Below are 26095 nucleotides of genomic sequence, written 5' to 3'. Positions count from 1 at the left end.
TGCCTGTATTACCGATGTGCCGTGGAGAGCTGATGTTTATAACCAAGGCCGGGGTGAGAAAAGCAACCGAAGGGCTTTGGATGTTCCAGCAACATAATAACCAAAACATCATAAATTGCCAATAAGCTGTTCATTCTATTCGGGCGAATCCAGCTTATCACTGGGATTGGAGCTTCTTTTGCCATGAGGAGATGAGAGAGGAGAGCGCGTCCGGGTGAGATTTACAGGAAAGACAGAAAACACGCCAGCAGATGCGATTTTCTGGTTCAGACGAGGCTGATTTCCACTGAGTTTTGACCCAGACTCTGAACGAATCTCTGGGCAGTTTCTACTCGCAGGTCATGAAATATTCACCTCATGTAGAATGAATAATATATCCAGTATTACTCACTTTTACTCAAGCGCTGTTGCAGTGCTTTGTGTCCCTCTCCATCCATTGTCACAACAGGACAAGGAATGAAATGCAGCTGATAACATGCTGACACGGGCGTTATGTAACAAACAGTGTTGTTCGGGACCGATGGAAGAAGTTTTTTAAGACACGGAGCAATCTTTCAAGAATGATGATGACATATTCTGACATGTCTGCGTGTGTTCTTGACATGTTTCAGATGAAAGCTCACTGTTTCCAAACCAAAGCCCACTCAGCTTTTCACCCGCTGCTCTTGGAAATCAATACGAATGTGTTGATTTTAATGGATTTTGGCTGCTTTATATTTTTGATTGACTGCGCTATAAATGGATTCCCCAGACAGTGAACACATGAAACACCACTCCCGACAAAACTTCTCTCTCTCTCTCTCCCATCTGTCAGCCACCACAGCGAGCTGCGTTCCCCTCTCCCTTCATTCTTTCACTCATCCGTCCTCCTCACAGGGGGATCCGTACAGGTGCCATCGATTTAGAGAGAGTGCTAATCGGGAGGCTCACAGTTGAAACCTTGGCTTCACCTGACACAAAGCATTACAGCAGACACGGTGACGAGCAGGATCACAATTATGGATTTGTTACAGTGGGCACATCACAAGGCTTATACTGTCTAATACCACAGAAAACTGTAGTCATGAGTGGACTACACAGCAGCATTTGGAACATTTCCTAACTTCTGATGGTCATGAAACTCAGGGGTAAGCAACTGCACTACAAAATACTTTTTTCAACTTTGTAAAACCTAAAAAAAAAACCTTGAGGTTTTATATGCATGTGTACAATACGCTGGCTTGAAAGTCCAATGTGATGGAGGCCACAGTAAAGTTTAGGTGTTGGTGAAACTTTGTGAAACATTCAGCAGTTTAAATCAATTCACTTTCCAGATTCAGTCCATTTTGGATTGCTGTTTTTGTTTCGGTCCCAATTTCATAGATGAAGTGTTCTGAATTCGCTCCAGCTGTGAGTCCCACCTCTGGTTGGCTTCTCTGTCATCGCTGCATATACGCACAGCATTTAGAGTTATTTGCTGTAGCTGAAATAATTATTAAGTTATATAAAAGTTGAGTGAATATTACAATGTAGCTCATCTACGACCCAACATCCGCACATCTTTTACATGTTTCCCCACCTCACCACACCTGATTCAGATGAAGGGGTGGTTATCAGGCTTCAGGAGAGCTTGATGACGAGTTGATCATTTGAATCAGGTGTGTTGGAGCAGGGGAGCATCTCAAAACTGCAGGACAAGCAGCAGTGGACCTAGGATCTTTGAGGTGCAGGGGGCAAAAAAAATTGTCCTCACTCATGGAGACCACCCACCGAAATATGCCTATAGATATATATATATATATATATATATATATATATATATATATATATATATATATATATATATATATATATATTCTTAACAAGAAAAAAAGCTCTATCTCTCAGTGTTAAAGAAAGTGAGAAAAAGTTCCTAGATCCATCTGTTTGTCTGGATCCTCACTGAAAGTTATTTGGGTCTGTTCTGGGCCGAGACCCATTCTCCATCCAAGTTTTGTGAAAATCCGTTAAGTATTTTTTGTGTAATCCTGCCGACAAACTAACCCAGCTGGGTATTTACAGTGAGATAAATAACTTCAGACACTACTGTCTGCAACCATGAGACGGACAGGTGGGACGGCAGGTTAACAAGCGGGATGCATTTCAGTCATTTTGCTCACAAGGGGCCTGGCATCCCTCCTCATCCTCCCTCAGATACCCTACTGTCTTTACCTGGAACAGTACAAGAAAAAATCCTGACTCAGGAGAGGCGTGCTGTGGGATATTCTGACACCTTGCACTGCCTCATGAATCCCCTTGGGTGCCCGGCAGGTTATATAACTGCTCCTGTCCTCTGCTGTTTTGTCGTGCCTCACCTAGTTTCACATCCCGTCCTTTCCTGTCCTGTCTACTTCTATTTAGCGCCCTCTCCAACTCTCCATCTTGCATCATCCAGGATGGGGACTGCTGGTGAGGGGATAGTGATGCTCCATATGGCCACGTAAGAGCCAAACGACCTGACAGGTATTTGCCAGGAGTGTTCTCTCTTCTAATTAACGCACTCCCCCCTCCCCCCTATTCTCCCCCCTTCTTTGTTACTCCGCCTTTCTCTTTTGTTTTTTGCTTCGCCCCCCTCGTTCCTCCCTGAACAATTGAACACAATAATTCCTCCAAGGACCCTGACAGCATGGCAGGAGTTCACTGTATGACAGCCAATCAAATGTTAATCGCTGTCTCTAAGGAACGCCGCTTCTCCCCGCCATTTCCTCTCTCTCTCTCTCTCTCTCTCTCTCTCTCTCTCTCTCTCTCTCTCTCTCTCTCTCTCTCTCTCTCTCTCTCTCTCTCTCTCACTCACTCTCTCTCCTTTGGTCCTTTTATTAAACCATTCTTTTCTTCTCCTCCAAGGATGCACTTTCAGACTCTCTTTATTCGCTTATATTAACGCCGTGCATCACAGTCGGTGCAGACGCCGCGGCCCTCCTGACAGGTTGAGTGGTTTTTGACAGTCAAGGATGGCGAGAGCATCTTGTTGCGCCACTTTAACTCAGAAATTATTCGCAACTTCCTCACGGCAGCAGATCTATACGTGGTCCTTGAAGGCAGCATTTCATACTAAGGTGCAGTATTGTGGCCATTCAGTCACAACTCTGCCAGTTTATTAAAGCTTTATCTGCGACATGCTCATTTAAACTTTAACTGATTTCAAGATTTGATCTCCCGTGGGAGATTTGTCTTGGACAAAAGGCTGCGACCAGTACGCACATAAACAGACACAAGACATAAGTACGTAACACAAGCACAAACAATACACCGAGTGCCACATCCGTTCCACCCCTCCCCATCGTCATACCCCCGACTTATGGCCTGAGATTCACTGATGTGGGGGGATGAATGAGTTTTGTCTGCATGCGAGGCTGTCTTTTTGCTCAGAGCTTCACAGAGATTATATGCACATCAAAGAAGTATGGCATGATTGAACGTACCAGAAGACCTCTCCTATGAAAGATACAGAGGGTCCAGACAGCAGATCACATTTATGAATGGCTGTGAGTGAGGAGAAAGCAGAGAATAAATTCAAACTCAGAGTTTTGATATTAATGAGGTAATAGTACAAAGTCAGATACATTTTTTTCCATAACTGAATCAACAAGCTGTTCTCAGAGGAAAATAAAGTCCCCAGAACACTGTTTGAAGCTAGAAGGGGTGGCAGGGTCTGCCACATATAAACAAAGTAAAACAGTATGAAATAGTTTTGTTCTTCAAGGTCAGTTTGGTTATTCAGTCATGAAAACAAAGAGTGTTTATTTAGTTTGTTTAGACATAAAACAAGCAGTCAATGAAGATTTTTCTCTTCTGATTAGAACTTCCCCAAAACCAAGTGCACCTTCAAAAATGTAATATATCACCTTGAAGCATGTGTTTTACTTGCAATGAAATGATTTAGTCCTCTGGGCTGCCTGAATGAGGGAGATGATTCAGACTTTACAGCACCGAGACAGCGAAGTCAAAGCCCACAGTCATCAGCAGGAGTTTTTGTTTCTATCGTCTGTATCACTTTCTCTTTCTTTTTTTCAGGCTCTTTCTCTTTCTGTTTGTCTTTCTGGATGGATGGGTGGACGGACAGACGGACGGACGGATATGCAGACAGTCTGTCTGCCAACACCATGTCTACCACTCCCCTGAGTGCACTGTAGACTAAATTGACTACACAGCAGCCGCGGAGCAATGCTATGATAATGATATGATAATTGGGAATAAAATAGGGTTGAAACTGAACATCCGCCTGGATGCATAATCACTGAGGAGTCTCAGGCTGTTTGATCTGATATATGCTAATTCGGGACATGTGAGGCATGGTAATGTGATAGCATTTCTTATTCGGCGGGGCCACCTCCCACCCCCAGTCCAACCCCACCCCCCAAATCCAGCATCTTAACCTTTCCTTTTTCTGCATACCTCAGCACTGTCAAGATGTCAGGACTATTGTACACTCTGGATTGCACATAAAAACAAAGGCAATTAACTTATCATCTCCCGGAAAGAGCGGGGATGTGAAATGAAAAATGCAAATGGAAGATTTATTCCTTTTCCATGTGGACTTTTCATGCAGCCCAGTATTCACACTGAGCTACTTTGTTGATTTTTGGAGCTGCTTCATTCTGACCGACAGAGGCTGGTGTTAGATACTGTGATTACATTCATATGTAGCGATCCACAGCCACACAGAGCAGGAGAGACAGGAAAACATTTGTCTTTTTGCTGCTTTGGTTGTTTTTTTATGATTAATCTTAATGAGCTGTGCGCTTTAATTGGGTTGAATTACCATCAGCTCCAACTATGACTGCATTCATTCTCCAGACATCCTTTTGCTTCCCTGAGACCTGCAAAATGCTGGTTGTGATCAATTTCTTGCCCATTTTGCTCCCATCTTACAGAAATATTGTTGCTTTTTGATATGCTGTGCTGGCAAAGTGGGAATGGTTTCTTTAAGGCAGCGTGACATGGTGCTGGTTCTAACCCAGTCACTTCAATCTGCTGGAAATAAGAAGACCTCAGCCTTCAAATTGTGCGCATGTAGACTAATGTCCAATTTTGCCTGCAGGTGATTCATCAATCTTTCCCATTGAGTTCTGAGGAAGACAGATGTGTCCAGGTGATAAGATATGAGGCAGCTCCAGCATACCTGATGCAAATGATCAGCTTGTCATTGAGCTCTGCTGAGGCCTGATAACAACCTATTCGTTTGAATCAGGATGGCGACTGGAGTCGTTGGACAGGTTTGTTACCCAAAACCTAACCCACCTGCAGCTGTTTTCTGTTTATTTGTGTTGCCATGACAAGGAGGTCACCTGATCTGTTCTATTCTGTAAGTTAATTAGAAGAACCTGCATATCACCTGCACGCTAAATTGGACTCGCGACTGAAGAGTTATCTGTATTTTGAGATTGATGACACCAGGTTAGCTTCCTGCAGCAACTTCAGTAAGAACAAGTAGCTTGTAGCTCTTCATCAGCTGACTTAGATTGTACAATTCCTCACAAAACTTGTCAAAACTAATCCCTGGAAAGAATAATTATAAATATACACTTCGAATTGCTCCACTAATGAATATTTTGTCAATCTGTTATCTATACAATGTATTGCATTTCCTGTACCAGCTTTACAACTTTTATTTTGAAACAGCAGCAGCAGGAAGTACTTGTTTGCATGCGCAGTATCTCGAATATGTAAAGTTATAAATAGGCACATAGGAATACATTTAAACTAAAGATTAGTTAGAAAAGAAAACATTCTGAACACAGAGAGAAATATCAAACAGCTTGTTTGAGGGAGAAAACTGACTCAAGTTGGTTGTAGTCGGCCCCGATACTCACCTGGATTGATGCAACTGTCACATGTTCACGGTTTGGCGCAGTTTGGCATGATTAAAACACACCAACCTTGGCCATTGATGCCACATTTGATTTTCAGGCAAATCTAAGCATCTGATATGTGTTTGACGTGACTGTCGTGACGAGCTTGATTGCATTAAATACAGGATGTATCTCTTTTCATTTTACAGTCCGGCCATGTCAACCTACTGAAATTCCTGCTGTGGGTCATAAATATCATTACAGTGTACCTGATTCCCTCTGCAGAGGGTGGGGTGTGTCTAAGGTGTGGCACCAACTCCTGAACTCCCATTGGCTAGCCTAAAAACAACTGCAGCTGGTGAAACACAATGAAAACCAAAGACCAACTCCTTGCGATTAATGTGAATCCATCAGACTGTCTGGACGCAGTTCTGCATCATCTGTTTACATCTCCACATGAACTCACATGCACTCCGAACAGCATCCAGCCACCTTATCCACGTCATTTATTAGACTCTGGTTCAGCGCTGCCACTCTTCTGGGCCCGCAGACAAACACAGATTAACAAGATATAAACAAATGAGCAAAAGGACTATGAAAAACACTCAGACGCCTCATGAGGAGCCAAGTGAGGACGTAATCTTAAAATAGCCAGGCAGTGACATGGCATGGCGACGGTCTTTTTGCTGTGTCATTCTCAGCCGTTTGCCAAATAAGGGGAGAATCACTCATGAGGCTGCAAGAAGTCGATTACATAAAGGCTGCTGTGGGCAGCACTGCCACTCCAACAGTCACTGGCTGGCAACAAGCGGCTGTTTAATGGAGTTATACGTACTGTACGATTGAATCAAACGTTAATACAAATTACAGAACACTCAAGATCTGAATTCGAGCACCTCATTGATGACGCTCTCATGGGAATATTAAGCTTAGCCCCATTCAATGATCTGAAAGCGTGTGTCTGTGTGTGTGTGTGTGTGTGTGTGTGTGTGTGTGTGTGTGTGTGTGTGTGTGTGGCTGCGTTTAAGCCCCTTATTAGGGGCTATTCCTGTCTGTGCCGACTGTGGCACACAGGAGCTTACATAAGCTGGAGGATGAACGCACCCTGATTGACCAAAACTTTGTGTGTCTATATGTGTGTGACTGAGGCTGACCTCACACACTGACATTCAAACAGAGCAGAAGGCCAGATGACACTCACATTTTGAGGCGATCTGCGTCATTTAGACACTCCACACACTCTGCCTTCGCTGTGCTCAATCTGTGACTCCCTGTCTCTCTCTCACTCTCTCTCTCTCTGTCACACACACACACTCATCATCACACACGTAAGCACATGCTCATTAGGTAGAAATTATTGGTGAGGGGTGTATACGTGCGTATATATAGGCCTGCTCTGCAGATGGAGTGTGACCGACAAACACGGATTAATTAACACATATAGCAGGCATGTGCACACAAGCCCATCAGTCAGCATGCAAATTATGTCGACAACACACTGGCAAGGGTGATATGGCACCCATGTTCACACACACACACACACACACACACACACACACACACACACACACAGGGAGAGATTTCCACTCCTATGTTCATAATTGCACTCACTCTACAGCAAGGTTTACAACTATTATTTCTGCATGATTATTTTTTTGCCGTGTTTGTGAGTTGTGTGTATGTGTGTGTGTGTGTGTGTGTGTGATGTATTGGCGTGTTTATCATGCCTAATCTCGACCCCAGCAGCATCTCCAAGACCTAACTCTGTTAACCTCCATTACGGAACAAAACCCCGGCGGTGCTTTCTCGTAAAAAGCGACTCATTGTAAATATGATTTGGGCGTGCACACAAACAGATGGGCACAGCACACACATACAGCGAAACGGGTCCACAAACTCCCACTGTCCAGTCACTGGCTCCCCAAACTGAAAAACAGCTGGTGGTCCATTATTTTTTAGGTGGCTGAGTTCAAAAGCACCAAGGGAGTGCGAGGTTCACAGCAGAGGCTGCAGTCGATCCGTGTGGACCCTCACATGTCCCACTTTAATGTTGCCACATCAGATGCAACCAGATGGCAGTATGTGGTCCGTTTGTTCTGGTTTTTTGCTCTGTTTGTGGCAATCAGACTACTTCTGTTTTCTCCCAGCGTCAGCATCCGTATTTGAAATATTATCAACTGCATGCAATTTAGCTCAAGACATTTTTAAAAAATCTGCTTATTAATTTTCCTGCCAAGAGTTAGGTCAGCATTTCACTTTGTCCAATACTTTGATCTTTGACCAAATACAGTTAAATGTTAACATTTGTATCAGCCTCAGCTGTACTTCATTCTTACTGCCAGTGGGTAAATGTTGGCATGCTAACAAGCTAAACTGTGATGATGAACATGGCCAATATTGCCTGTTAAACAGGAACTGGCCATTGTTCCGGCAGCCCATTAGTCTGAAAAATGTCCCACTGAACCGAAAGCCTGTTATTCTGAAAACAAAAGCCCACTGCTACCACAGCCTAATGTTCAGAAAAGAAAAACTCTGAAGGTATAATGTGTTTTGTCGCCAACACCACTGGCTCCCCTCTTGAACTGGATTGTGGAGCTCTGTGGCAAACACAAGTTTATGATACGTGCATGTTTTGTTCAGCAAAATAATCCTCACAGATGAACACCACTTTTATGATTTTTGAATCATGAATGCAATCGGCAGAAGTAAAAAGCTAGCTAAGATTAGCTAATTTTAAAGGCTATGAACAAACAACATCACAGTGTATTACTTCACTATTTTCCTCACTAAATGCCTTCCTACCATACACACGTGAACTGATTGAGCTAAGTTGGAAAGTGAAAGTTAGAATAGTTTGTAACTTAAAGTGACGTGTTCAGAGTAATGATGTTTAAATCAAGGCATTAGGAATCAAATTTTTTAAGACACATCATTTACATTTACATTTAGGGCTTTTGTCCAAAGTGACTTACAGTAATTCATTCATACAGTAATGGCGGCAGCTGCCATGCAAGGTGCCAACCAGCACATCAGGTGCAGTTTGGGGTTCAGTATCTTGCCGATAACAAGACGCTGGTTCTACCCCTGAGCCCCAGCCACCCCTTATCAAAGCTTCAATATTTACAGGCAGGGTATTTACTGACATCATTTATGCTGTAGAACAAGACGTGGAAATCTCTCAGGCTTGTGTTAACATCAGACCTTATTTTAGGCATTTAACCTAAAACCCATTCAAAAAATCTTGGTTAAGTGAAGGGAAAGATCACACTTAACTTACTTAAAATAAGTGTTTTCATTAAGATATTTTTATAATAACAGGCCCTCAGAGTTATGGCCATTTGATTTGGAACAATGGGCTGTCGCACACATAGCCTGTCCAGTGGGACATTTTTCAGACTTCTGGTTTTCATAAAAATGGGCCATCTGAACAGCAGTGTGGCATCTGCTAAAAATCCACGCCATTGTTAGCAAGATAGCCTGTTGACATTGGCATTTAGCTCAAAGAACCACTGTGCCTGTTAAGCTGCTAGACTGACTGGCTGTCAACCTTATTTCAGCTATTTCATCATTAGATCTTTAAATGTGTGTTATTTGGTTTGGGAATTGTGGTACACTTTGTCAGAAATCTGGGCAAATATATCTCTGATCACCCTCAGGAGGCAATCTGAACCATGACTGCCTTGCGTACTTGCTTCTGGTGCATTTTTCTCCATCACATCACAGTCTGATCATCCTGCAGGCATGTCGGTGTCAGATGCATGGTGAGTTACATCAGCTGGAGCCTGAAGGTAAAAGTCAGTGGTGCAACTCCCCAGGTGAGCAATGCATTCCCTACCATCAAGGTGCCCTTGTGTGAAAGGCCAAACCTCCATCTGCGGAAGAAGCAGATGGCTGTAATAGGTCTACTACAGAGCAGCTGATGTGAGCTGTGAAGTAGTGTGTTGGAGAGCAGTGTGCATGCTGATTATTCCTCTCAGACTCTGGAGAGTTGTCTGTCTTAGCCTTGGAGATCTCCAAAACATCAAGATGGAGTTCTGCCTGTTATAATTAGCACAACTCCCCCTTTAACACAAGTGCCCACAAAGTGAGACCGATGCTAAAATGAGTTAAAGAGGGTTTGCTTTAATTAATAAAGATTAGCCTACTTTTACCGCGGACCAGAAGGAAAGCCAAGGCTCAGACGCACCCCCATGCAGCTGGAGTGCTTTCCCTTCAGCTTAATTTATTCCAGGAACCTATGTGACATACTTCCATCCCTTGAGCGTGAATGCATGACGTCACCCTCTAATCCATCCTCATCCCGTCCTATTCCTGACGAGTGAAAGGAGCGAGGATGACCTTTGCGTCTAAATAAAGATGCAGAACCTTTGGCTGGTTTTCACACAGACGTCACGGTGGCACATGTTGTTTGTTTCTGTGGATCTGTGAGTTATGTCAAAGCTATTTCCAGGTCTGCGCATCACTCAGAGAGAAACACAGTGTGAGGACTCTTGTGATATTTTATTTGAGGGATTCTTTGATGAGAAATGGGAGCCAACAGATCAGAGATGTGAAAGCAGCAGCAGGTTCACATGAAAGGATGACTTCTAATAAAGGGCTCTGGCTTTGAATAAAAATGTTTGGGTTTTTTTTTTTCTGTTGTGAGCGATGAATATGGATAAGACGTATTTGTGCCGAGTGTGTGCATTGCCCCTCTGTGACTCTGTGTATGTGTATGAGGGTGTGAATGCTGGTGTGATTTGAGACGGGATTACCGTTGTCCTGACTCTAGAGCAGGACGAGACGGATACGTAAAAGACATACAGCAAACAAAAGGAACACCCCCTGAATCACCTGCATTTACTGCAATACAGTCACCGCGCTACGTATCCAACCAGGGAAATTAAAACCTGTAAATCCAGACAGATTAATTGTCTTAAGTAAGCTTATGGACATGGATAAGAAAAGCCAAAGACATCCTTAGCACAGCACTGCTCTTGTTTCTCATTGTGTGGAGGCGCGAGGAGGGAGAAAGTGGGCTGAGGGGAAAGAAAGATGAAGGCACAAGGGCTGAAAAATTAAATGCAAAGCTGCCAGGTCTTTGGGAAAGGATTAGTCCAAACTCCCTGCGCACTCACAAATGATCTGACACGCAGTTTAAGTCCAAGCTATATCGCACAAGAATTATTTTAGGGGATGAACAGATTGATGTACAAAAGGTCTCCGACTGTGACTGTGGGTAAGGAGAGTGACTGCTGATCTGACGTGTCCGACAGTGACCTTATCAGTGCTCTGATGTGTCAAATAAACCTTTAAAGGGATCATGACAGTGTTTCCTGGGATATGATTTCTCCTTTATGTTTGATCAAATTCAAGGTTTTACTCTTTGTAATATGGATGTGTATGTTTCAAATATTGCCCCTCTGCTGAACTCTTAAAGGGGCATTCCAGAGATTTGAAGTAGAATTACACTTTCTGGAACTTGATGGACCCACATTTGCAGGCTCAGATGAGGCCATGAGCCTGCTGACTGTTTAATCAGCACTGAGCACAAAGTTTGGCTGCATCTGATGATCTATTCATGATAAACTGCAGGACTGAGAGATGTTGTTACAGTTCATCCTCAGGGGAACACGAATGTCTGTAAAATTTCATGCTAATCCCTGCAGTAGTTTTGTGGTTCATGTTGAGTTTTGGAAAGGATCATGGTTTTAATTAAGAAGAGGTCAACATTAACTTTTGGTTTTACAGCTTCCTGAGTGAAAGTTCTGCATTTGACACCAACAACCACCCTGGCCTCCACCCAGTGTGGACCGGCTCTGGTCACCTGAGTTTGACGGCAAATCAAAACATCAATTTACCAACCAACATCGTTTAGTCCCAAGAATAGATCAGATGCTGTATCCTACATGTCCTATAATGGTAAAACAATTCATTTGTTTTGTTGGACTCTCCATGTTGCAAGCTCTCAGCTTTATGTCCTCAGTTTGTAATGAAGGCTTTCTGTTACAAAGTTGTTTCCAAGCCCAATCCAAGATAACCCCGACAAAAGACCTCCAGACCCACAGAGGATGCTTCAAAAGTATTTCCTCAGGCTGAGTAGTACTCCTCATGACCAATAAACTTAATGTGTTAAATCAGTGGAGTAACTACGGAAGCCCTGAGGGGCAAGTGAGGGAAAATCTTATCTGGCGGTCCATCAAGTCTGAGCAAAATTGTTTTCTCTACTGTGTTTATGACTTGAGAACTGGTGTCAAAAAGTTCCTTTTATTTTAAATAAATTTTAATTTGACAGAAGAATGTTTTTTGTGTGGCCAATTTTTCTAAACTTTATAACGAGAAGTTTTTAATGAAGCAGGGTAAATAATTTGGACCAAGAGGAATAAAATCCTCACTTGTCCCTCAGGGCTTCCGTAAGTGTTGCTGACACTGTAAGAATGTCAGCAGCTCATGACTGCGCACAAACTAACCCACCACGTCCACCACCGCCATCGCCTCCACATCCACCCTCCTCTTCCTGCCTTACCACTCTAGAGACTCAAGTCCAAGCAACAAGGCAATTATATATTTTCTGTTGTGTAATTTCTAAACGTCACACAGGTAGATGTGGCGGTCGTATGAGCACTTTCCACAGAGGCAGGAGCACACACATGCACATATTCATTGATTTTAATGCTCCGTGGTGCAGCAGTCATGTGAGGCAGCACCGAGGCCTGCTCTCAGCCTTGTCAGGAAGGATTGTTTCGGGCATGCATCATCGCTGTAAGCAGGTGTTGTTGTTTTTCTCTGCTGCTTAGTTTATTCACAGTCATGGCTTTCACCTTCAGGAAACCCTTTCACAACAACAGCTATACATTGAGAACCAGGGAACATAGTTATGCCCTTTTAACCGCTTCCAGTACTCAACCCTGCACTAACTTATTCATGGGGCCGACTGAGTGCATTCTCTCTAAAAAAAAGAATGTTTAGTTTGGGCTTTGAGGTGAAAACAGTCCAACTAGCATGAAAAAAAAGAGTAAATATTTGATGACCCTGTCTTGGCAGGTTTTTCTCGGGTCTAATGAGTCCAGCGGTGATTCACCACAATGCTCGCAGAGGTTCTTTGAGGACAGCACAAATCTTACTTTCAAATTAACTTGTCCAGCGGCTGAACATTGGCATAACATTTGAATTATGCCTTAAAATGTCATGGCTCCAAGAACATCAGTCTCGCAGCTGTGAGAGAAAGGCCACCTCCAGTTCCATGACGTGGTGTTATGTAACTCTCAGCCAGCGTTGCCACTCCGCCAGTCAGGACAAGCCATTAAGCTGCTCACCCTGCGAACACAAGTTAACTGGGTCTAAATTTGACAGCTTAGGCTTAGCCAGGCGGCGATACACTGACTGTCTGAAAGCAGAGGGATGACCGCTGACTCTATGTTTTACTCTGGGAACAAGCTGCTTCTGGCTTCAGCCGCAGTGTGAAAGTGTGCGGTGTGTGTTTGGTGAACAGCAGGTGTGAAGGGTGAAGCGCAGCAGCCGTGAAGGTAACACGCAGCAGGATTTAGGTGTTTGGCACTGAGGTCTGCTGGACTCAGCCAGTGAAACTATTATGTGACACGCTGATACCAGCAGCGTTTCCTGCCTAAGCTGCTACGTTTGTGACAGGCTTGGTGTGCTTCCAGACTAAGCTCTCCTTGGTTGTGTCCTACCAAAAACACTCCAGTGCCTTCTGATGCGCTGTTTCCACTGTGGTCCACAGTCGACACCGCAACAATCAAGGTGTTCAACCAAAGGAGGACTTGTATCAAGGTTCCTAGTGGTGCAACTTTAATCATGTATTGAATTAAAGGGGCAGTTGGCTGGGTATGACCCCCCCTGCATCGTTGTGTAGCATCTGTTAGTTTGAGTTTGTGGTTTCCTTATTTCCGTTTTATCCTCCAGTGACATGTCTCACCCTTTACTTTTCTCCCACCTTTGTGATTGTCTGCCCCTCCCTGAAGTGTTTCACCTGTGTCCAATTATCTCCACCTCCCTTGTGTGTACAGTCTGTGTGCTCCCTGCTCTCTATGTCACTTCCTCTGTTTACTGAGTCTGTTCCTGTGTCTCCGTGTCCCACCTCCCAGTGTCTCTTCTGGCATTTGTACCACGGCACACGTGGGTCATTATGAGCCACGTGAACACACGCGGCCCACGCTATCATTTCTTCAGTGAGGGAACCTCGTCATTACTCATGCCTGAATTTCCCCGAGTTCACAGTTCAGAAAGCCTGACACATCATGGACCCGAGCAGTGTTTACTCTCCAGAATAAACAGCATTAAGTGGAAATGAAACTCGTCCATTTCGCCGTGAAGCTGAGCCCGTAAGCCAACATCTGGACCTCCTCCAGAATCATTAGGACTTTAATGAATTCTGCTGGAACATCTTGATCAAAAGTCATTAAGAAAGCCGTGGGCAAACATCGGCCTGGTCCTCCCACCTCGGCTGAAGATAGAAAGTATGAGCTGGTGAAGTTAGAGGAGGTAGAAACAAGAGAGTGGGAGAGACAGACAGAGAGAGACAGAGAGAGAGAGAGAGAGAGAGAGAGAGAAAGAGATGAGGTATGATTAAATAGTTATTTTGTCCATTCACTACTTCAGAATAAGTCGAGTGTAGGCATCAGGTGGGTTTCGAGCAGTGTGGGCTTGCGTCACCCATGAGGTGGTGTGTGTGTTTCTGTGTGTGTGTTTCTGTGTGTGTGTGTGTGTGTGTGTGGGCAACACAAACTGTCGCCTACCTGATCGAACAGCGCACGTAATTGCAGGGAGGATCAGGAGAAGCGGAGCAAAGTGAATTGTGTTGGTCAGATTACTGCAGGTCCCTCTGCACCCTGCGTGTCTGCTTATGTCACGCGTTTAAAGGAGCATCACGCTAAATTGTGTTACCTCGATGGTGTGAATCAACACTGTTCCTGAATCTCTGGAGCAGAATGACACCTCAAGCAGAGATATGAATGTGTGTGTGTGTGTGTGCGCGTGTGCAGAATCAGAGAGTTGCAGTAGCAGCTACTGGTGTCATATGTTGTTGGTGTCACATAATAGCCCCCCCCCCAGCTGTCCCAACACACACACACACACACCCGCACACACACACACACACACACACACACACACTCCAGGGAGTTCACACACTGCTTCACATTTACATTCTTCAGCGCGCGATGAGATCTAACTGAACGCGCCAGTGGCTGCGCTTGCAAATATGCTCACACTCACACACACACACACACACACACACACACACACACACACACTGAGGAGGCAGACAGAAAAAATGCAAACATGCAAAACGCAGCCCCACACACAAAAATACACACACTAAAGACAGTGATTAATGAGCTTTTGTTGTCGCTGTGTAGCACCACATCTGCTGCCACGGGGGCTTCAGCACGAGCCGGAAACAATATGGTCTTCTTGGCCCATTATACAGTGGCCGGTCGTGTTAAATCACACACACGCATGCACACACACACACTTGTGCCCTCATTATGCAGGTGGCAACCTCATTTTGTCCCATACCAACCCCCTCCTACACACACACACATACACAGACACATGACCCCCTGCAAACACACACATATGCCCATTATACATTTTGTATCCATCATCCCCCCCAAGACCAGGCGACCTGCATCCGTAAGGACTCCCAGAATGCTTCATTCAGGGTTTCTATAAAGACCCCCCTCTGAGTGTAACCTGCAGAGAGTCAGCTCTACCACACCGCAAACTAAAACATAGACTTGAAACCAGGATTTTTGTCTCTTTTCATGTTGCTATTTTTGCAAGAGCAGCAATGATGTGTTTTAATAAGAACCAGAGACAAAATCAGAAAAAACCTCAGAAAAAAACATTAAAAGACAGATTAAAAATGTATATACATATTTTGTCCTGTTCCCCGGCTTATTTTGGCTCATCAAAATAAAAACAGTTGCAATTTATGAGAAAAAATAAAAACTAATCCTGCATTTCTGTCCCAATCCTCTGGAGATACAATCAGTTTTCTTGCCTCTTCATGTCTTCTCCCTCCCTCTTTCTTGCTTTCCTGCAGCCTTCTTGATGTAAAGGCCTGGCGTGCGGTCAGATGCGCGTGGGCGAAGGTTTGTGTGATGCGCATGTGGCCAGGTCACCTTGTGTGTGTGGTGGGGTGTGTGCTGCGCGTTTGTTGGGGAGGGGGTTCAACCAGCTTGGCATTTATGTGATGACCTCAGCGGGGGTCACATCAGAAGACAGAAGTTGAAGCCAAATGGCGAAACAAAGGCAAGGCGTGGCTGTGAGTTTTATGGAGCCTGGCGTGTGTGTGTGTGTGTGTGTGTGTGTGTGTCCATAGGGATAAAAGAGACACCCTGAGGACAATAGAGGTGTGTAGCAGCTGACTATGGGGGAAATTATTCAAGAAACAAATTAACATTGCGCTCGACCACTTGGGTCTCCGCCTGTTAATGTCACATCGCTATCATAAAATGATGTGCAGCAGTCGCCTTCAAATACATTCTGTTCATCTAATGCAGGCGGTTGAAACTCATCTATGATTCAGCCTGGTTCATTAAAACCTGGCATTTAAAATTTTACTTTATTTTCTAAATTGATCAATAAATTGCCTGGACCATAAAATGTCAGAAAATGATGAGAAATCACCAGCACATTTTTGGGGATTTGTGATAAAAAAAAAATTGATTGAAAAATTTTTGATCAGACTGGTGGTTTGAAACCCAAAGATGATCACTGTCCTGTCCTACACGATTAGGGAGTAAATCCTCACATTTGCCAAACCCAAACTGCCATTTTTGCTTCAAAATGTACTCATATGAGGAATTAGTCCAATTTATGATAAAGCTGATTTTTGAGTCTCATTCATTCACCTCATTGAGACCTTTAACCAGTCAAATAATCGTGTCAGCGCTATACGTAGAGGTATAAACAGAAAACTGTAGCCTACTTATTAAGCATAGAGTACATTAAGCGTGTGTTATTATTGGATTCATTTCACTGATGCATTAACATGTAAACAGCACAGTACTGCTGTAGCTGGTGGAATGGGTGCTTTGTTACAGAGGCAGTTAGGTTTTCACCCACGTCTGTTTGTTGGTTTGTTGGTTTGTCACTAAATTACACAAGAACTGGCAAATAGATTTCCCAGAAACTTGGATGGAGGCTACCCAAAATAGACCCCATTAACCTTTTGTGCAGATCCAGATACAGGGACAGAAAATGTGTATGTGTACGCGTAAAGCTACTCCAGCAGTCAGATAATAACGCAGTGCAAGATTTCCATCTGAAAGGTGCAGCCCATTCGCCAGCATAAAATACTGCCATTACTGCAGACCACACATGCATTCTACCACATTGACATTTCCACAAACATGTCATAATACATACACATTACACGTTAATGACCTCACATTCGTATAGGGAGATGGAGGGGAGATGGCAGGTGAGTCTGACAGCAATGAATATTTTTAAGGAGACCTCGGGACAGCGTCCACCTCTGTAGCCACAAAAACAAGGCTTTCTTTTTCTAAGTAAACTTCTTGAGTTGCCACTACTGCTTTAGGTTAGTTTGAAATCCATGATACAGAGTCAAGATGGTTTGCATTAGCAACATTAGCCACTGTAGGTATACAGAGAAAAGTAACTGTACCACAGCACCACAGCAGTGATCGCCAGGGTCTTTTTTACAGCAGACACTGTGACAAGTCAAAGCAGATGAATCACAGGTGGAATTAATAACATCAGTATTAATTTCATTCCATTTCGGTGAGCCAGTTCCAGTGTGCTGCAATCATGATCCCTTGATTGGCCTGCGCCATCTTGTTGTTATCTGTTACACCTGCGCTTTCCATGAAATATGTGTATCTGTTTAGTAACAACAGACAGATTTCAAATCAAATCAGCCACCACACAAACAAACAGCAGTGAGAAACACAGAGACCAACAACAACAAATACACAATGAAGCCGAATTCCCCCGCCACTTGTCTTGATATCCTGAAAACACACGGCCCCGGGCCAAAACAGCCTCTGGCAAACACCAGTATTATAATAGCGCTTATGAAGATGTGAGAATCTCCAACCAGTGTCTTCCCAGGCATTGTCTGAGGAGGAAGAATCGTTTAGAAGCTCCAATCAAACCACGGTGCAGGGGAGGCAGTGCTGCACAAGTGTACAGTAAATCATAACTATGAATATGATGGCTCATTGACTTGTAATCACACGGTGACAGCGGGTGCTGAAAATGATCGATTTCCTCTTTTCATTGTGTAATGAGCAAGGTTTAAACATCGCGGCGGGATAAGGCTATTCTCTGCTCAGCGCTGCCTTGTGCTCGGCTGTGCACGGCTATAACACACGGGATGAGGAATATCTCATACACGAAATACAGACGCATACACAGATGGCTCACATTTTCACCTCTAACATTTAACGACAAGAGAGAAGGAGTAGGGCCGTCTACAGGCTCAGATAATTAAACCAGGGGGAAATTATAACAACTCTCCCTCCCCTCCTCCTCCCCGTCTCTTCTCTCTCTGTCTCTCTTTCTGTCTTGCTCACTCCCACTCTTACTGCTCGTCAGCAAATCAGCCTGGCTGCAGATGTAAAAATGGCAATCCCAAAAAAGGAGATAGAAGTGAGAAGAGGAGGGAAAGCACACACACCGCCAGTTGGGCCACGAAGCAGAGATGAAAGTAATATTTTCCATCTATTAACTTCCATCTGTGGCCGGGTTTTGTATTTTTCCCGCGCGATAATTCAATATCTGGTGTTGACGGGCGCTCTGCTGTGGCAGGTGCGAGGAGCATCGCGCGGCAGAACGTTAGCCGGCTAATTTATCGTTTTCATTTAGTGTCTTTATCATCCCGTTATTGGCCATTAAACGCACACACACACACACACACACACACTCAAAGAGATACTGAGATCGTCCAAAAGCTTGAACAGTCGTGCTCCTCACCAGCCTTTGTGTTGTGTGTCTCATTACTGTTTGCAACACGCTCAGGCCCTGCTCACCTCCACAGCAGGGCTCTTTGACTTGACTCACTCTGTGTGCCTGTGCGTGCCTGTGTGTGTGTGTGTGTGTGTGTGTGTGTGTGTGTGTGTGTGTGTGTGTGTGTGTGTGTGTGTGTGTGTGTGTGTGTGTGTGTGTGTGTGTGGGTGTGTGTGGAGTTAATAGATGGCCAAACGCAGTACGTAGGAGTTTAACTCCTGCTGTGATGTGTTTTGCAATTCATATCTGAGCACAGGAGCACTGTAGGATCACCAACACAAATCAGCTGAGATGAGATGTGGCCTTTTAGCCTAACATACACACACACACACACACACACACACACACACACACACACACACACACACACACACTTTTAACATTTACCAAAAGGCACTTTGACACACACACACACACAAAGCAAAGGCCATTGTCCAGAGAGGAGAGAGAAAGGGTGGGTGACGGCGAATGGGAGGGGTGTTTCCATGGAGACCAGGGCGACAGAAGGAAGAGGGGGTCCGCCTCCCGACCTTCATTGAGAAGGTGAATGACTGTCACTAAGCTGAGGCAGCCAGTAGTCACAATGCTGCACACAAGAGCGAGGGAGAGAGCGGTCGGCAGCCATGTTATCCTGTCGTGGCTGTGGGCCGTGTGAGCTCCGCTGGTCAGTCTGAGGCACTTAGCATTAGCATCAGAAAGACATTATGCTAATAGCATCAAAGGCAGCAGCCCCTGCTTTTGTGTTTCCTGCGCCAACCCAAGGGCACGGGAGGATTTTACATTTCAACTGCCGTTCCAGGCCTAAACTCCCAAAGCATTTGCATGAAGATAAAATGAAAGAATAGGAGAAAATGTGATGCGTTACACAAACGGTGGAGCACGGCCAAGTTTCTAAAGGTCCACAGTCCACAGGCACTGAGATGAAGGTTTCAAGGCAGCAGAGCAAGACACTAAACTCAGTGCACGATACGGGATGGAGTCAAAGTGAAACCAATCTGAACCTTCTGTTCCACTGGGCTCTACAAGTCATTTAAAAGCTGATTTACTTGCAGTAATATCTAATAACCTTGTCCATTAGTATGTTGGGGTTTGCCTCATTTGTCAGGACAGGGATTGTCATTTCAGCACTCAGAATAACCATGAGCGGGATGACCGAGAACCTTCATCGACATGTTTTGTCAGACGACTACTACCACCATCCTACTACTATCCTAAACTCATGAAGCAAACCGCACAATAAAAGCAACCATGTAATATCTAATGTGTATTTTAAGAGGACACAATCTCTCAAATAAGCAAATAAAATAAAATAAAATCCAAACTGGAGGTTGTTGGCTTTGTGGTGAATACAGACTCCCTGGTTTAATCCCTTTTGATCTAAATCCACGTTTTCAGGTGATTTGATTAACTATTTAGAGACTGCAAAGGCAACACTTCACCTGACACCACACCTTCTCAGTGTGACACCAGTGAGGTCAGGTCAGAGGCGCGCGGCACTCGAGCTTTTGTTTTTGAAAAAAGCAATTTGTTGAGTGTGCCAGTTACACCATGAAATTTGAGAAACTGCAGAGCTCTTCCATCAGAAAAAATGAAATATGGCAGGATCTGGCAATTACGGTATTTACTCCACCCGGCGAGTTATATGAACCCAGTCCTCCCGCGCTAAAGTACCCTTCAGGCCTGTGAGAGCAACAAATAACAAAGCTGAGGAGAGTCCACCTCCACATGAATCATTTCAGTCAACACACGCTGACACACTTCCACCACACACCACCACTCCTCGGGGGGATGCGTTGGTCATTAAAAGGAAACTCAACTAAAAGGGAGACTTTGTTTGTGGGCGCACAAGAAGAGTAGGTGGGTGGGGCGAAGAAAAAGAGAGATAAAGACTCAGTCACCTTGAATGAGTCATCCACCACACCTCAGCCCTTCATACAGAGACATATTTACAGCACAATACCCTGCCCCGAGCCTTCTCCCCTGTTCTGTTTAGTCAAGCATCACGACGCACGCAGTCAGTGTCCCCCCCCCCGTGAACAGAGTGTCACGGCGCACAGACACAAACACAAAACGGATAGAAACAGCATTTAATTGGATTCCTCGTCCCTCTGAATTGGCTTGTTATTGGATTGAAAGGGTGCCCTTGACCAACACGGCTGTGACTCGCTGCAGTGAGGACGATCGTCAGCCGCAGACAGAGAAGCGGGTCAGAGGGAGAGCAGAGAAATAGAGGCAGCTGACGGCATTCGATAAATAATGCTCAAGGTGCTCTGCGTTGAAAAATAATTTTTTAAAAAAAGAATCTTTGCATCCCTCCTGAAGGACGCGTAGTGTGAGGTGACGACTATTCTTATTCCGCTGATGCTGTCATGGGCTTCCTGTTTCTTTGGTTCCTCTGGGTTTAACGGTGTGACGCAAAGATTCGAGAAACATTTCTAAACATCTCTGTGTGATACTCAGATTACACCATGGTTGATGATTCCAGTTGCTGGATAACCAAGGACTGACCTGAGACCAGAATCAGCTGGGGGCAAACTGTATTTTGTTCATTATGTTTTGATAGGTTGGGGGTAAACTGACAGATCTATCAGTTTGACTCATACCGTCATATTCAAGCATCACAATTTGATTTTTGACAGGACGTGGAGAGTGTGAAGTGTATGGTACTGTACTATGGTACCCTGTGCCAGTTAACCGGTGGTGCATCATGCTGCTGTTAGTGTTGTCGCTCTCTGGCAGTAGCTGTCCTTGGATTCCATTTGGATCGGCTCTTTTGTGGACTCATTCACTCATCGCGCACACAATCCCAAGTACCAGTCGCAACAAGCCACCGTGCAAGGTGCTGGCCCGACTGTTTTACCCCCAACACAGAGACTTCCATGGATACATTTGTGGATAAGTCGATTCCTATTTCCTGTGCAGTAAACGCTGTTGACTCCTGTTGGAAGGCAGCGTCACATCCCTTCACCCACACGAACCCACGATCTGACATTTTCTCATGCTGTAATTTTCCTTCAGAAGGTTACATTAAGTTTTTTACAGCAATTAATTACAATTAATATTGGCACCCTTTGAGCATGAGAATAAAATGATGTAGAGAAAAGAAAGGTTGGCGTCCGAGCTCCCCAAAGTTTTATTACCATCTGAAGCTTTTTTTTATATTCTCATATTTTGTATCCATCACCTAGCTCTCTAAGGGGATCTGTGGACACACATGTCCTTGCCAAAAGCAGTTATAAAATCAACATTAATAGTCGGTGCTAATTGCATATTTTTCTTTAAAACGTGTCTTTAGCTCTGAGCGTCTTTTGTGAGATATTATTATTCACTTCTTGAAGAGAGTTACATGAGAAGATTGAGACAACTCATGTTTGTGTAGCAGATATGAAGCTACAAGCCGAAGCCAGTAAGCTTAGCCTAGCTTAGCACAAAGACTGGAAGCAGAGGGAAACAGCTAGCCTGGCTCCTGGCTTAAGATTAAAAAAGGTGCCTATACCAGCACCCGTCTTTCAAAAACATTGTTCCAAAGTTTATAAAGACCATATAATCTTTGGGCAGAGACTATGACATCTTAGAGGCGTAAAAAACACCATGTCGATGTTACACTTCAGTCTGTATAAAGACAAACAAATGTTCTTATGTTTAATGTACAGACATGAAAGTGCTATCAATCCTCTCATCTAACACTCTCAAAGATAGAGAATAAACATTATAAAATGTCCCACTATTCCTTTCAAAACCATAAACAAAAAAATCCACAGTAATGTTCACACTGTAAGTACACTTACAGTGTAAACTACTATACTATTAATGCTAATACTGTTAACCATGTGTTTTATAAGAGAAGAATTAATCTATACACGCTATATTAACCATGCTATAATTCTCTAGTACAGGCAACATCTAAAAAGCGGGTTGAGAAACAAATCAGCAACAGAATTCTCTGGATGTAAATATGGCATCTGTGACTGTCCTCCTACTGCAGTAAACTGAGCTCTTACTAAACCGCAAATGACAAAATGAGACGTGTGTTCGGAAATCCTCAGGGGAAGACTGACAACGAGGGAAGACGTCTGTCTGACTTCACCGCATAGATCACAAACCAATAACGGGGCTCATTTCCCTCCTTCTGTCCCAGCGGATCAGCCTCCAGGGTCAGAGGGGCGTGTAGCCGAGGTTAAAGCCCCAGCAGGAGGAGGCGTATTGGGCCGTAACCCGCCTGATGACGCAGCCTTGTCTGTTTCCACAGCAACTACCCCCATCTTATAGACAGGGAAACACACACTTTCACAGTGTTTAGTTACAGTGGTTCGGAGGCGACACTTGAGCTGACTGACCCTGCATATCACTATGTCCATGCAGGTCATGTCTGCAGGTGACACACTGACACATTAACCCATGTTGAGACTGTTTATGTTCACCGTATTGAAAATCATCTTGATTAATAGGTTTTTTAAAGCATTCCATATAATTATAGAATATTTTTGTATATTCTTTGAAGTATCAACAGCAAATACACATAGATCTAGTTGAACTAATTGTCAGTGGTTTTATTATACAGTGTTTGAGTTGTTGTTTTTTTGTGTGTGTTTTTCATCCCTGAAAATAATATTTTTGGGGACACATGTATACTTGAGTGCATGAATGCTACATATTTACTGAAATAGTCTATAATGAACTTTCATGTTAGCACAAAGTGTTAGCCTTCAAAAATGTTGCATCCTAGTGAACATGAGCCCAACCTAGTCTACAACTGAAAACACTTTCACATTAACGTTTCACATTTACATGAGGTTATCGTATATGATTTTCAAAGATGGCTACCAAGTGACTTCATTGATTGAATGTGTTGCCAAAAATGTGCCTCTCCATCATTGTAATGAACTGACAAAACACAGCCTCAGTCCGGTGAGGATCATTTAATAACAAAAATTATAATACAAACAAGTTACAAATAAAAAGTGGACTCTTTTCTGACCAGTTGATCAGGCACAGAATTACCATCAAATAACATTTGCATTCGATAATCGTGGCCGTTAGAAACCTGAGCTTGATACAAAGTGTTATGAACGCTGTGTGTATTACAAATGTATGTTGCACAATGACTAGGAAGCATTACAAAAGGTAAAGTGTAAGAGTATAAATATACTGTATGTACAACTGATGGAGTCAGTTCCGCAATGCAGAATCAAACAGGTGCCGTGTAGCTCTTGAACATCTTCTGTACAGATAGTAGTAATAGGAGTCACTTCCGCTGCTTTCTCTGTGTCCATGCATCAGCAGGGACATTAAAAACAAATATATCTCCCGGCAACATAAAATTATTTGTTTCTTCTCTCCTCTGCTTCTCCCCTGCTGCTGTAATAGTACTTCTTAAAATTAAGTTTGAATGTTGATAAAGGAGAGGACTTGGCTGAGTCAGGGTACTGCGCAGAAATTAAACCTCCTCCCTCAAGGTACGAGTCAGCAACAGCATCACAATATTTGGGAAAAATAATAACAGGTTATTATCATATTCTGCTGGCAACCGAAGAGGATCCTGTTTGGTTAAACTCCATTCAGGATTTTACTTCAAGGCTCACAGGCGGTAGGTCGGGGGTCACGGTGCAGCAGTCACTAGGAGGGGGCATCTTCTCCATGTATGGCCTTATACTTGGACATCTCCTCTGGGAAGACTTTGCTGAGCTCGGAGATTAGAAGGCTTTTGAATTTCTGGAATAAATAAAAAACAGACAGTAGAGGTCAGATTATTGTTGATTTATGACTACTTCTCATTTCACGTAAAAGACTAAACTTATGCATGTTTATGCCAAGGACACATATAACTCAAGACTTGATCAGTACAATCTGCCTTGTGGTAATGTTCAATCTCAATTACAAATAAATGTTATGAACAACCAAATATGTTATGAATAGTTTGTGCACACACACACACACACGGCTACATAAACAGACAGGGCTATCTCAAGAACATGTCACTTTGCACAAAGAAGATGATCCTTGAAAAAGGACACTTTTATCTTTGAAGAATTCCAAAATATTCGTGTAAGCATTTAATCAGTGAAATAGTTTGTTGGCTCCAGTTCTCCCTGCAGTTGTTGGAGGGGAATCTCAGTGCCCCTGTAGTTATCTCTCACCGTCATGGTGTCGATCTTCCCTTTGACCTGCTCGTTCCTCGCCAAGGCTCTCTCCAGACATTCCTTGGTATACAGCTGAGGATTGCGACCTTGGTCAATGTATCTACGAACACAAGGCATAATAATATCAAGACGAGGGGATTGTGGGTGAAGTTATTAAGTCCAAATAAAGGAATTATATACTCCATGTTCAAACTTGACAATCTTAATTGATAATATGCAAAGTTTATTATCAATTAGTCCCCAAAGATTCCAGATCATTTTTTGATTGCTCATTTTCAATATCCCAGAAATCCCTCACCTAAATACAGAACCCTGTGAATAGTGGAAACAAAAAGGAATGAGGCCATTGTGCCGAATTGTAAAATGGCAGCCAATTATACAGATTATCAGTAAATTAATCATATGACTTTACCAGATTCGAGTCAAAGAGTGACACTTGTAAAATTATCATATTTTCGAATGGGGTTCGGCGTGAAGGAATATGTATTCTCCTAACAAAGCAAACACGTGTTTTTACATGTGGCAAAGCAACACAGCAGCAGAGGCGTAAAGAAAAGACAATGTAATAACGTTTTGTAGTGAAGCATGACAGAAACAACAATATAACAGCCACTGGACTCACTCAAAGACCTCCAGCGGTACGTTGATTTCGTGAAGCTGCTGACGGCACTTCTCGATGTCTTGTAGCCCAGATATCATGAAATTTCTGACAAGAGAACCGACAAAACAGGTATTAGATATTATTATTTGCAGATTTGTGTCGTTAAAAACGCTCTCGGTAAAACATGACTCACAGTTTCTGGTTGAGTCCTGTTTGGCTGCTGGGCTGGAAGTCGCTGACGATGATTCCCAACTGTCGAATATTCTCGATAAATTTCTCCAGATGCTCCTCCAGGTTATCGAATTTTTCGGCCATTTTGCCTAACTGTCAGTAAACTACGAAAAATAAATAGAAACGACTCCACTTAGAAGACTCCTTTTGTCAAACAATCCCTGTTTACTGTCAGCCGCCGACTCTACGACATCCACAGCAAGAAAGTGCTTTCCGGCAATAAAATAGCCAATGGCTACGGGTTCTGTTCTGCTACCTAGGTAACAGCCAATGACGGTGTGTCGTCAACTGGCGCGAAGTGTCGTGCTGTCAATCTGGGAGGAAATTCTTTGTGA

The 26095-nt window shown here is 43.6% G+C and overlaps 1 protein-coding gene and 1 long non-coding RNA gene across 2 annotated transcripts; one reads left to right on the top strand and one right to left on the bottom strand.

Annotated features, from left to right (window-relative positions):
• The first annotated feature begins 844 nt into the window (after positions 1-844).
• On the top strand, positions 845-4257 carry LOC119016908. Its single transcript, XR_005074283.1, has 3 exons — positions 845-1127; positions 2380-2481; positions 4033-4257. It is a non-coding gene; the product is annotated as an uncharacterized LOC119016908 (long non-coding RNA).
• A 19435-nt stretch (positions 4258-23692) lies between these two features.
• Positions 23693-25963, bottom strand: med10 (mediator complex subunit 10). The gene is made up of 4 exons (XM_037093564.1): positions 25723-25963; positions 25551-25634; positions 24926-25028; positions 23693-24500 (listed from the first exon to the last, which is right to left on the bottom strand). Exons 1-4 carry the CDS (start codon positions 25842-25844, stop codon positions 24405-24407), a joined length of 405 nt encoding a protein of 134 aa, XP_036949459.1. The 5' UTR covers positions 25845-25963; the 3' UTR covers positions 23693-24404.
• Positions 25964-26095: the final 132 nt, after the last annotated feature.

The sequence above is a fragment of the Acanthopagrus latus genome, chromosome 3, assembly GCF_904848185.1.
Source record: "Acanthopagrus latus isolate v.2019 chromosome 3, fAcaLat1.1, whole genome shotgun sequence".
NCBI classification, from domain to species: Eukaryota; Metazoa; Chordata; class Actinopteri; order Spariformes; family Sparidae; genus Acanthopagrus; species Acanthopagrus latus.
Note: the sequence above shows the minus strand (reverse complement) of the source record. Positions and strands in the feature narration are given on the sequence as shown.